A 12387-nucleotide genomic window follows, 5' to 3' on the forward strand; every position below is an offset into this window, starting at 1 on the left:
CCGCGCCCCGCCACCGCCTCCCTCCAGCGTCTGCGTCCCCGCTCTTTTCGGAGACGTAAGCTTAGTCCCCCACCCCCCACAAAAGACAGCGCAGCGCCCCGACCCTCAGAATCATCTTCTCTGGGTTTATTTCCAGCCCCGCCCCTCCGAGGCCTGGTCACGCCCCCACGCCCGCCCCGCGCCCCCGGGGACCTCAGGCGGTGGGCTGCGCGCGGCAGCAGCGAGCTCCGGTCCAGTCCATGCCCGCGCACTGGCAGTGACATGTGGTCTCGGCGCGCACGTCCCACGAGCCACAGGCGGAGCCACAAGTACAGGCGGTGACGGCGAAGCCTGCGGACGGAAGCGGAGGGAGTTTGGACCCGAGCGGGAGGCTATGGGCCTGAGGGTCTGGGGGGAAGCTGGGAGCCCCAACACCAGGGGCGTGGGCGGCAGGGAGGCTGGCGGCTGGGGGCCTGGACTCCAGGGTCCGGAGGAAATGCAGCCCCGGAGGTGGGGCGGGGGGAAGCCTGGGGCTGCAGACCAGAACTCTGGGGAAGTTGACTCAAGAAATAGAGTCTGGACTTAGGGGATGGGGTTCCTGGGTACTGGGAGCAGTAGTGAGAGCCTGGAAAAGGACTTCTGTACTCACCTGCGGGGCAGGTGGCCAGGTCCCCCCTGGAGGTGACAGTCCGGCAGCTCAGGACAAAGTTCCTCATTGTCTCAAGAACTGCGAAAGAGAGGTGGGAAGGGAGGAGGGAAGCCCGGAGACTAAGCTGCCCCTCCTCCATTCTCATGTGGCCTTGGCCCTGGTGGTTTGGAGATAGGAGCTCAAGAAAACTCTTCTGAGAAAGGCCCAGGTGGGCCAGGCCCTGGTGGAGAGCCCTTGAAGTGGGGAGCTCATCATCTCCCAGGTTCTGTCTTGAGATGGGTGCTTTAGAGGAAGGAGGGTTCGGAACTTCTGCCAAAAGTGGAACTGGATGGGGACTGGGGTCGGGTGGGGTTTGGGGTGGAGGTTTGGTTCTGCTTGGGGCTGGCTTGATGGCTGCTCCATGTCAGGAATTAGAGGGTGGAAGTGAGGGTCCTCACTTAAGGGTCCGGCACCGTCCCGGATCTTCTCATGGATGGCTTCATCCACTGGACACAGAGACTTGCCCCATGCCAGCAGCCCCAGGACCGGGAGGAGGAGGAGGGGGAGAGCCTTCATCCTGCAGGTGCTGCAAGAGGGAGCCCACAGCAGTCAGTCCCTTCTCATCTGGGGAGGGTCAGGCCTCTAGAGCAGTGGGGGGGGATATGGGATCCTGGGTCCCTGTGGGGGACGGGGCTGGAGTCCCAGCTTTGCCACGGCCCCCTGGGGCTGGGGTTCTGGGCTGAGCAGAAGCACTATCACTTACCCTCCGGATGGACTCAGCAGGCCAGATCTCAGGCACTGATTTCATGCCGCTGCCACATCTCCTTCTTTAAGGCTTCTGGATGTGGAGCTTCCTGTCCTGGCTGAGCGTCTTGCCCCCCTGGCCCTCCCATCCCACATCCGGGGCCAAGAGGAAGCCCCCAGGGCAGACTCTAGGGGCCCAGGGACAGGAAGCTCTGCCCCCCCTTCCCTGCCACTGTTTCCCCATTCAAGAGCCCACCCTTCTCACATCCGGGCTGGGACTGGTCCAGGAGGTAGTGCCTGGGGGATGATTCCAGAAGCCCTTGTCCCAGGGACAGGCAAAGAAACAGGAGTTTGCACGCAGGGGTGGGGAATGTAAGCAGGACCAAAATAATCCCTGTGTGAGAACTGCATACCATGTTCACACCCAGATGCCTATCAACAATAGAATGGATAAAATCATGTTTTCTTTTTTCCTTCAATGGAACAGTCTGCAACAGAGGGTGGCAAGCTTGCAGCCCATGGGACAAATCTGGTCCACTGTCTATTTCTGTGCAACCCATGAGCCAAGAATGGTTTTTACATTTTCATTTTTGTTTTTAATTAAACGGATTTTTTAAATTGTGGCAAAATCCATTTCACATTAAACTTACCATTTTAACCGTTTTTTTAAAAAGATTTTATTTATTTATTTATTTATTTGGGACAGAGAGAGCTAACAAGGGGTGGGGAAGGGCAGAGGGAGAAGCAGACTCCCCGATGAGCACAGAACCCGATGGGGGTCCCGATCCCAGGACCCTGAGATCATGACCTGAGCTGAAGGCAGATGCTTAGCTGACTGAGCCACCCAGATGTCCCTGTTTTAACCATTTTTTAAGTGTACAGTCCAGTGGCATTGAATACTCTGACATTGTTGTGCAACCATTCCCACCATCCACCTCCAGAACTTTCTCATCTTCCCAAACTGAAACTCTGTCCCCACGAAACACTAACTCCCTATCCCCCTTGCCGGACCCCCTGGCTCCCACCATCTACTTTCTGTCTCTATGACTTTGACTGTTCACACCTCAAGTAAATGGAATCACACAACACTTATCCTTTTGTGTCTGTCTTTTTTCACTTAGCATAAATGTTTTCAAGATTCATCCATGTTGTGGCATGGGGCCAAACTTCATCCCTTTTTACGGCAAATATTCCATTGTAGGGACACACATTTTGTTTATCCATTCATCTCTTAGTTGCAACTCACTTTGTTGTTTCCACCTCTTGTCAACGATGCCCCTGTAAGCCGTGGAATGTACGAGCATCTCTGAGCATCTCTGAATCCCTGCTTTCAGTCCTTTTGGGTACATATCCAGGAGTTCCGATTGTTGGATCATAAAGCAATTCTGTGCTTAACTCTTCGAGGAGATGACAAAAAGTTCGCATATTTTGAAATCATTGGGAAAAAAAATGTTAACAGTGACATATGAAATTGAAATCCCAGTGCCCATAAATAAAGTGTTCTTGGCGCATAGCCACGCCCAGTTTTTTTCTAGATGGTCTGAGGCTGCTTTCCTAGGTCAGTGACAGAGACTTTGCCCTGCAGAGGTGAACCCGGCTACCATCTGGCCCTCTCCAGGAAAAAAATAATAATAATTTGCACACCCCTGGTCAATAGCAATGAGTGTGAATGAGAGATTACAATGTATCGAATTGCAGCTACATGCAACAGTCTGGATGATTCTCACCAACACAATTGTGAGAAAGAATCCAGACGCAGAAAAGAACATACTGCACAAATCCATTCATTAAAAAGGACCGGGGCAGGGTGCCTGGGTGCCTCGGTCGATTGAGCGTCCCACTCTCAATTTTCGCTCAGGGTCGTGAGATCGAGTCCTGCGTCCAGCTCCGCACTGGGTGTGAAGCCTGCTTGGGATTCTCTTCCTCTCCCTCTGCACCACCCCTCTCCCCATTCCACACACACACCTGCTCGCTCTCTCTCTCTCAAAAAAAGAAAAGAAAAGAAAAGAAAAATAAAAGCACAACTAATCTATGCTGTTGGAGATGGGGATGGAAGTTTCCTGGGGAGTGAGGGAAAGTGGGAAGCTATAAAAATTTGAGCGTACGCTTACATCCTCACACTTTTCTTTATGCATGCTCTATTTCAGTAAAAGTGACCTGTGTGTGTGAAAACCCTATGTAAATACAACCATGTACACAGGGCCAAAGTGTAGGCAATATTTACTGAGCACTTACTATGTGCAAGATGCATGCTATGCACTGTGCATGTGGTGGGGAGCAAGGGAACCCCCCAGCACTCACGCACTTTGCTCTGTCTGTCACACAAAGACAGACACCAAGGGAGCGCTCAGTTAGCCTCACACCCCAGCAGTCATCTCTGCCCCAAAAGAGAGGAACCCAGTTCTGGAAGAATTTCTGACAGAAGAATGAAGCCCCCCATGGAAGAATCCAGGGAGTTTCTATGGAGGAAGAGAGGGCTGAGCGGAAGCCAGAGGGTGAGCAAGAGTTAAGCAGGAGAACCAGTCAGGGAGGGCAATCTGGGTGGAAGGAACTGCATGTTCCAAGGCCCCAGGGAAGGACAGCGCACACCAGCTTTGAGGAACTGAAAGAAAATCAGTGGGTAGGAGGGCAGAGAGCCTGGTTGGCATACACAAATGTCACAGGCTCCCTTCCTTGAAGACCCCCAGACACGGCTTGGACACAAGGTAGCTCGGGACACAGCAAGGGTCATTTTTTTGAGAGCTCTCATCCTTCAAACCCTTTAGTCTCAGAACTTTTCAGATAAAAGCTTCTGGGGGCACAGAAGTGGGCAGCTCTGCCTACAGGTTGGGTGAAAAGCAGGGGGCGTTGTGGAACCCCTAGGATTCCCTGGGGACTTAGTTTGAAAACCCTTGGTTTTTCTCTCTCTCTCTCTCTCTGATTAAAAAAAAAGGGGGGGGGCCAGCTTGGTGGCTCAGCCAGTTAAGCATCTGCCTTCAACTCAGGTCATGATCCTAAGGTCCTCGGATCAAGTCCCACATCAGGCTTCTTGCTCAGCGGGGAGCCTGCTTCTCCTTCTGCCTGCCACTCCCCCTGCTCGTGCTCACTTTCTCTCTCTCTGATTAAAAAAAGAAAAGAGAAAAAAAAAACAAAAACCCTTGGTTAAGTAGCAGGAAAGGGCCACATGCCCTTTCATTCTCTTTGAAGAAAATAAAACATTTTGGGGGCGCCTGGCTGGTCCATTCAAAAGAGCATGCTACAATTGATCTCCGAGTCGTGAGTTCTAGCCCCACACTGGGTGTAGAGATGGCTAAAAAAAATAAACTTAAAAAAAATTTTTCATTTTCATTCCCCCTGATTTCTGTCGGTGACACTGAGGTCTAGTGGTCTCAATTTTGCATCAAATGTTATCAAGTAAAATTTCAGAGCCAGGTCTTTAAACCATACAATAGGGGGGCACCTGGGTGGCTCAATCGGTTGAGGTTATGCCTTTGGCTCAGGTTGTGATCCCAGGATCCTGGGATCAAGCCCCCCCCCGCCCCCGCATCGGGCATCCNCCTGGGATCAAGCCCCCCCCCCCGCCCCCGCATCGGGCATCCTGCTCAGCAGGGAGTCTGCTCCCCACTCTCCTCCCCGCTCTGTTCTCTCACTGTCTCTCTTTCTCAAATAAGTAAATAAAATCTTTAAAAAAATAAAAAAATAAAAAAATAAAGCATACGATAGGGCAGTCACTTCTTTTACAATCAATTTCATTGAGGTATAATTTTCATTAAGTAGAATGCATCTATCTTAAGTGTTCAGTTAGATGCATTTTGACAATGGATATGCCTGCATGCTGCATGAATGTTTTGTTTTTCCCAAGTATTGTCTTTTCAGTTTTTTGTTTTTGTTTTGTTTTGTTTTTTAGAGAGAGAGAGAGCGCATATGCATGCGAGGTGGGGAAGGGGAGAGGGAATCTTAGGCAGGCTCCACGCCCAGTGCAGAGCCAGACATGGGGCTCCATCCGAGGACCCTGAGATCATGACCTGAGCCCAAATCAAAGGTCGCCCGTTCAGCAGACTGAGTCACCCAAGTGCCTCCCAAGTATTGTGTTTTTTAAAAGATGAAGTGTCATTTACATCAAGTAAAATTCACTCTTTTTACTGAGTTCTATGACTTTTGACAAATGCATAGAGTGGTGTGATTATCACCACCCAGTACTTATAACTTAAATGATAGTTGGGGAAAAAAAGGAGTTTCCCAAAGATCTTAAGGAAAACTGTGTCTGGACACCTGGGTGGCTCAGTTGGTTAGGAGTCTGCCTTCAGCTCAGGTCATGATCCCAGGTTCCTGGGATCAAGTCCCATATCGGGCTCNCCCGCATCGGGCATCCTGCTCAGCAGGGAGTCTGTTCCTCCCTCTCCCTGTTGTGCTCTGCTCTCTCTCTTGCTCATTCTCTCTCTCAAATAAACAAAATCTTAAAAAAATAAAAAAATAAAAAAAAAGGAAAACTGTCCTGAAGCCACACAGAGGATTTTGCTGCTCTGTACCACCCGTCTTCCTGCGTGGCCCAGCCGACCTGGGGAATATTCACAACTCTTACCAGCTTATTCCTGCCTCTGTTACTGCACACCTGTCCTTGAAGGGTTATTTGAACAAAGAGGGCCTGGGAAACTGACCTCCCAAAGTAATCTGAGTTACTTGCCTCATTAGGTAAAACTTGCCGACCATCCTGTTAACAGACTTGAGATGACAGGGCTTGGCCGAATCAGAAGAGAATCACTGACACTTGCTTCCTGTTCCACATGAACGACAAAGAAAAGCAAAACACTTGGAACCCTGCCCGCTTTCCTTAGCAAAAGCTGGCAAGCCTGCCTTCATTTAGAAGCTCTTCTGACCTGGGGGGGATCTGCCTGGCCGAAGGGCAGTCTGAGCAGCTAGCTGCCAGCTGCAGAGGTGGGGAGAGGACAGGCCGTGGCTCCGGCAAGACCTGATGGCGCCAGGTTGTGCCTTGGGGCCAGGAACAGTGAGAGCCTGAAGGTTAGGTGGTAAAGAGCATGGAGACTTCCAGTGTCAACTACCTGAGATTCCCCTTCGCAGAGACCCACTCTCTCCTCTCGGTGTCCCTGGGTTCCTTCAGCCTCTGGACTCCTTACAGAATATCTTTCACTTGGGGGCTCCTTGGGGTGCTCTGAGATGATCATATCTACTGTTTGTTGAGCAATTTATACATATGACCACCACCCAGTCAGGGAGATATGATTATTATCTCTACAAAAGGAGTTGTTGAGGCCCAGAGAGGCTAAGTGACTTCTCTGGGGTCACACAGCAAGTTGGTGGAGGAGCTGGGATTTGAACCCCAATGGCCTGGCTCAAGGACCTGCACCTTTGAGCCCCAAGAAGTGTGTGGCGGATGGGGGGGACCGCTCTCTGTATGGCCACAGCACTGTCCCAGCTCTACTTAAAAAATAAAAAGAAAGGGGGTGCCTGGGTGGCACAGTGGTTAAGCGTCTGCCTTCAGCTCAGGGCGTGATCCCAGCGTCCTGGGATCGAGCCCCACATCAGCCTCCTCCGCTATGAGCCTGCTTCTTCCTCTCCCACTCCCCCTGCTTGTGTTCCCTCTCTCGCTGGCTGTCTCTATCTCTGTCGAATAAATAAATAAAATCTTTAAAAATAAATAAATAAAAAGAAAAAAAATAAAAGTGACATTGTTTTGAGAATATTCCTACAGCTTTCCTTTTTCTGTTAAAGAAATGACAGAAACAAAATGCCCCCCCTTTTTTAAAAATATTTTATTTATTTATTTGAGAGAGAGAGAGAGAGCATGAGGAGGGGGAGGGGAGGGGACAGGGCGGGGAGGAGCAGAGGGAGAAGCAGGCTCAATCCCAGGACCCTGGGATCCATGACTGAGCTGAAGACAGATGCTTAACCGACTGAGCCATCCAGGCACCCCTAAATAGGGACATTTTGGAGCACGTGGGTGGCTCAGTTGGTTAAGCGCCTGCCTTCAGCTCCGGTCGTGATCCCAGGGTCCTGGGATTGAATCCTGCAACAGGTTCCCTGCTCAGCGGGTAGCCTGCTTCTCCCTCTCCCCGCTAGTACTATCTCTGCCTATCTCTGTCTCTCTCTCTCAAATAAATAAATAAAATCTTTTTTCAAAATGTCCCTCTTTAAAAAGGAATTCAAAGAATACAGAAGTTTATAAAAGAAATGTTTCCAGGTATTCCTACTCACAGGGAGTAATCAAGAAGTGGGGGTGGGTATGAAGTAACCAGCACCCTCCCCACCAACTGAGGAACTGGGAATAAAAGGGGATAGAGGGGAGGTGGCATCTGGCTTCCTGGGGTAAAACTGACCCTTCCCCACAGCCCAGCCTCCACCACAAATCCCAGCGCTCTCCGGTGCACCGAGCACCATCTCCCCAGTTCCCCAAACATCTGGGTACAGTTTTACAGATGGGAAAACTGACGCTGGGTGAGGTTGGCTCACTGTCAAAGGGGAGATTTCACCCAGATGTGTCCAATGCCAAAGTCTTCCCTTTTTTTTTTTTTTAAAGATTTTATTTATTTGTTTGACAGAGATAGAGACAGCTAGCGAGAGAGGGAACACAAGCAGGGGGAGTGGGAGAGGAAAAAGCAGGCTCATAGCAGAGGAGCCCGATGTGGGGCTCGATCCCATAACGCTGGGATCACGCCCTGAGCCGAAGGCAGACGCCTAACCGCTGTGCCACCCAGGCGCCCCCAAAGTCTTCCCTTTTAACCAAGGCATTTCCCCCCAAAACCCTGGGGTGAGCAGTACATGGACCAGGGTGGGAAGCATGGAGGGCAAGGTAAGGGGAGGGGTGGGAAGAGTTTTGTGGAAACCCCTTCCACCCAGCTTGGCTTTTTCATTTTTTAATTTTTTTAAAGATTTTATTTATGTATTTGAGAGAGAGATTGAGCATGAGCAGGGGGAGGGGCAGAAGGAGAAGCAGGCTCCCCAAGGAGCAGGGAGTCCTATGACATGGGGCTTGATCTCATGACCGAGGGATCATGACCTGAGCCGAAGGCAGAAGCTTAACTGACTGAGCCCCCCAGGGGCCAGCTTGGCTTTTTTAGATTCCACATACCAATCTTAAACAGACAAACTCGGGGTCCTGACCAGCTCAGTTGGAAGAGCATGTGACACTTCATCTTGGGGTCGTAAGTTCAAGCCCCACATTGGGTGTAGAGATTACGATAATTAATTAATTAATTAATACCAGGGCACCTGGGTGTCACAGTTGATCGAGCATCTGAGTCTTAGTTTTGGCTTCGGTCATGATCTCAGGGTCCTGGGTTCGAATTCCACTTCAGGCTCAGGTCAGAGTCAACTTAAGACTCTTTCTCCCTCTCACTCTGCCCCTTCCCCCCTGCTCTCTCCCTCTCTCTCTCTAAAATAAATAACATCTTTAAAACAAACAAAACCACCCAAAAACCTTATAGAAACAGAGGTCCGTGGTTGCCAAGGGGCGGGGTGGAGACATACGGGAAGGTTGTCCAAAGGTCCCAACTTCCAGCTAGACGATGAGTAAGTTCTGGGGAATCTCGTGTACACAGGGGTGATCACAGCACTATTGCACCGTATATCTGAAAGTTGCTGAGAGTAGATTGTAAAGGTTCTCACCACACACACACACACACACACACACACACACCCCACACACACACGGTAACTCTATGAGGGGATGGATGTGTTAACTAACCTTATTGTAGAAATCATTTTGCAATATATTCATAGGTCGAATCACTACATTGTACCCCTTACACTGACACAATGTTACATATCAATTGTATTTCAATTAACGAGCAGGGACATGGATTTCACATATAAGGGAAATCATACAGTGTTTGTCTTTCTCCTTCTGACTTACTCCCATGCATCTGCAGAGAACATGCAGAACGGGGCACCACACAGAACGAATGCTGCAGAGATGTCACCTTTCCTCACCAGCATTTTCCCAGAATTTCCCCGGCCAGACCACCGACAGGGACCAAGACTCCCAGTGGTCTCACAAAGAACTGTGGTCACTGGAGGGCGGGGGAGCCCCAGCCAGGACCTCCTCTTCCTGTCCTGTTCCCTCCCCCCAGCGCCCCAGCCCTGGGGACTCCAGCTCTGGCCCCCCTGGAGCAGAGCCTTCCCACTCGCTGGGCAATTTCTTCACTCCAGGGGCCTTTTCACAATATTCTTGGCAGCTGTTGGTTAACTGGTGTTTGAAGATTTTGAGTAACTTTAGAAAAACAAAAAAAGGGAAGCTTGCTTTGCCTCTGCACTGTCTGGGTTCCCCTGGAGCTGACAGCCTCCCTGCCCTGTTCTCCTTGCTGGAGCTTTCCTTGGCTTGCTGAGTCACACTCACTTCCTGTCCCTGCCGTGAGGCCAGGAAGCCCCTGCCTCCCAAGTTGAAGGCTTCAGGCACGCCTTCCTCTGCCCTTTCCTCTGCCAGGATCCCCACTTTCACCCCTCCTGCCCAGCTGGCAGCTCTGGTGTGCCCTGGAGCCTCACATTTGTTCAGGGGAGGAAGTTCCAGACCACAAACCTTTCCCTCCAGTGACTTGGATGAGAGATTATTCTAGAATAGGCCCCCTGCACAGCATGGGGGGAGAACTCCCACTCTAATGCATTCCTGATCCTGAAACCATCGGACCTCACTTCTCCTGGGGACGTGCCCTCCGACCCTCCGAAGTGCTGATGTGAGCCTGAGATATCCTTTTTGCCGCTTTGGGGGGCCCTCCTTCTTAGCCCGCCCGGGGCCGGACCCCATTGGAGTGTCAAATACTACTAATAATGTTATTATTATATCCATAATATATTATGATGATGATTATCATTATGGCAGCCAGAGTTTCCTGGATGCTTCCTATATGCTTACAATGTGACCACTGGTCACCCTGAGGTCTGTCTCCACCCCAGACCCCCCTGATAAACTCATATATCCTGCTGCCTCCTGGGGATCCTGCAGATAACACCGAAGAAAATGTATCAGGGTTACTTTCTGTACAGTCCAACTAGTTGCCGAGGGACAGGTCATTCGAGAAGGATCCCAGCTAATGCCAGTGGAAGGCTTAATAACGTTGGAAACAATCTTCAGGAGAGAATGGGTCCAGGCATTGAGACTTGATGGCTGCTAACACCTTTAGGTGGAGATTTGGTGGGGACCGGGGGACACCTGCCCCACTCCCACCAACCCACAGATGAATTGTAGCACCACGACGTTATGGAGCCCCTGAGAAGATGCAACAGACGGTACCCAGGCCCACCGGTGAGAGATTGTTCTGACCACTACCTGGTCCAGGTAGTGCTAACCACCTGTTGACCCGAGGAAACAGCATGGTGGGGATGGTGGGGACAGATTCTAAGAACAAGTTATATAGGGTCACAAAGAAGCAGCCAGCCAAATCCAGAATGGGGCCATTCCCCAGGACAGGAAGAGAACCCCAAAGAAAACACACCAAGTCGGGATAGATGTGCTGAAGAAATAAAGCACGGTGACATTTGAGCTAAAACGGGAAGGAGGGAGGATAAGATTTGGGGGAAGAGCATTGTAGGCAATGAGAACAGCAGGCGCAAAGGTCCTGTGGCTGAAACGGAGTGGTGTGTTTAAGAGACAGCAGCTATGTCTGAGGGAGCCAGTGGGGAATGGACTTGCAGAGGGACTTTGTAACACACAGGGAGCGGGAGATTGGATTTCATTCCCATAGGAGGGTTTCGAGAAGTCTCAGTAATGCATGCGGAGGGATTGGCGTGATGCCTGACCCTGCTGGCCGCTGTGGCCCATAGGGGTCCGTGAATATCTGTTGAATCAAAATGTCCTTAACTCGGACAAGCTACAACACCACCTCGGCGTAAATAAAGGGCAGAGGCAACGGAGTCTTGTTGCCGCAGAGAAGAGCGGAGGAACCGCTGACCTACTTAGAGTTTCCAGTTAGGGTCATCCCGGCTCCAGGTACGGACGTGAAGCAGCCAAGATACCGGAAACTTGGGCCACAGCGCCCCCTGGTGCTCACAGTGTTTACCTCCGTAAGAGGGCCCGGGGGGCCGAGCGCGGCTTTCCAGCGAGGCGAGTTTCAGTGGTAAACTTTAGAACCACCACCTTCCCGCCCCGTCTCCGGCCAGTTAAAAGGCCTCCCTGCCGGGGCCGGACGGGGAGCCGCGAATCCCGGGCGGGGATCTCAGGGGTCGGGGGCCGGGGAACCCCACCCACCCCCTCGGCGACCTTGCACATTCAGCTTTCTGCCCAGTAGGAGTTTCGCGTAAATCCTAGAAGCAGACTTGCTGAGTCAGAGTGTTTAGCCCTTCTCCAGGGCGCCGCCTGCAAAACTGCGTGTGCGATTTTCCCGGGAAAAGTGTCCTTAGATTTCCCTGAATTCTTAAAAGGAGAGGTGACTTCAGTCAGGGCCATATCCTCCCTGGCCGGTGAGGAGGGGTCCTGCGTGTCCTGTCTACGCCCGTGCCCTCCTGGTCCCAGCCTTGGGTGGGCCACATCCCCTGAGCTGATGTTATGGGAATAAGTAGTGCTCCACGGGGCGCGGGGGGGGGGGCGCTATACCCAGCTTACCCACCCACCCACTGGAGCCCCTCCCAGCACCACCTCTTTGCCTGCGTTAAATGTGGGCCCCGCCTGCCCTTGCTCAGATCCCTTCTGTAGTTTCCACGGCGGGCGCGGCACCAACAGGGGCCACAAGCTCACCTAGGCCCTCAGGCGCTTTGTGGTTCCCAGATCTTACTGCCCCTCAATAGCCTTTCTGCTCCATCTCACTCTCTTGACTTTGCTTCCACTATGCCCTCCCCACCTTCCCTGACTCCTCTTTTCATTCTCAACTCAGACTTGCCCTCCTCCAGGAAGCCTTCCTTGACTACCCCCAGACTGGATAGATGAGGGTATCCTCTGGCCTCCCACAGCCCCCTCTGCTGCTGTCCGCCTGGCTCTGTATCTGTGCCCCACAGAGAGAGAACGGTCATCGTGTCTTACTCACACTGTGAGATTCATATCTTCTTTTAAGCTGCGTGTTACAGGCTAAATTGTATCCCCCCTCCAAATTCATGTGGAAGTCCCAACCCCC

General features: G+C 51.6%; 1 protein-coding gene across 1 annotated transcript; it reads right to left on the bottom strand.

Annotated features, from left to right (window-relative positions):
* Positions 1-111: 111 nt before the first annotated feature.
* Positions 112-1522, bottom strand: RETN (resistin). Its single transcript, XM_034657696.1, has 4 exons — positions 1371-1522; positions 1066-1193; positions 629-706; positions 112-330 (listed from the first exon to the last, which is right to left on the bottom strand). The coding sequence occupies exons 2-4, from the start codon at positions 1181-1183 to the stop codon at positions 194-196; spliced, it is 333 nt and encodes a 110-aa protein (XP_034513587.1). The 5' UTR covers positions 1184-1193; positions 1371-1522; the 3' UTR covers positions 112-193.
* Positions 1523-12387: the final 10865 nt, after the last annotated feature.

This window comes from Ailuropoda melanoleuca, chromosome 4, assembly GCF_002007445.2.
Source record: "Ailuropoda melanoleuca isolate Jingjing chromosome 4, ASM200744v2, whole genome shotgun sequence".
Taxonomy (NCBI): domain Eukaryota; kingdom Metazoa; phylum Chordata; class Mammalia; order Carnivora; family Ursidae; genus Ailuropoda; species Ailuropoda melanoleuca.

Bases quoted from the DNA above. Each gene is read 5' to 3' on its own strand.
- RETN (XM_034657696.1), bottom strand. From the start codon at position 1,183: ATGAAGGCTCTCCCCCTCCTCCTCCTCCCGGTCCTGGGGCTGCTGGCA. The intron at 707-1,065 runs GTGAGGACCCTC...TCTCTTTCGCAG, and splicing joins GGACGGTGCCGGACCCTTAA to TTCTTGAGACAATGAGGAAC. The intron at 331-628 runs GTGAGTACAGAA...TTCCGTCCGCAG, and splicing joins CCTGGCCACCTGCCCCGCAG to GCTTCGCCGTCACCGCCTGT.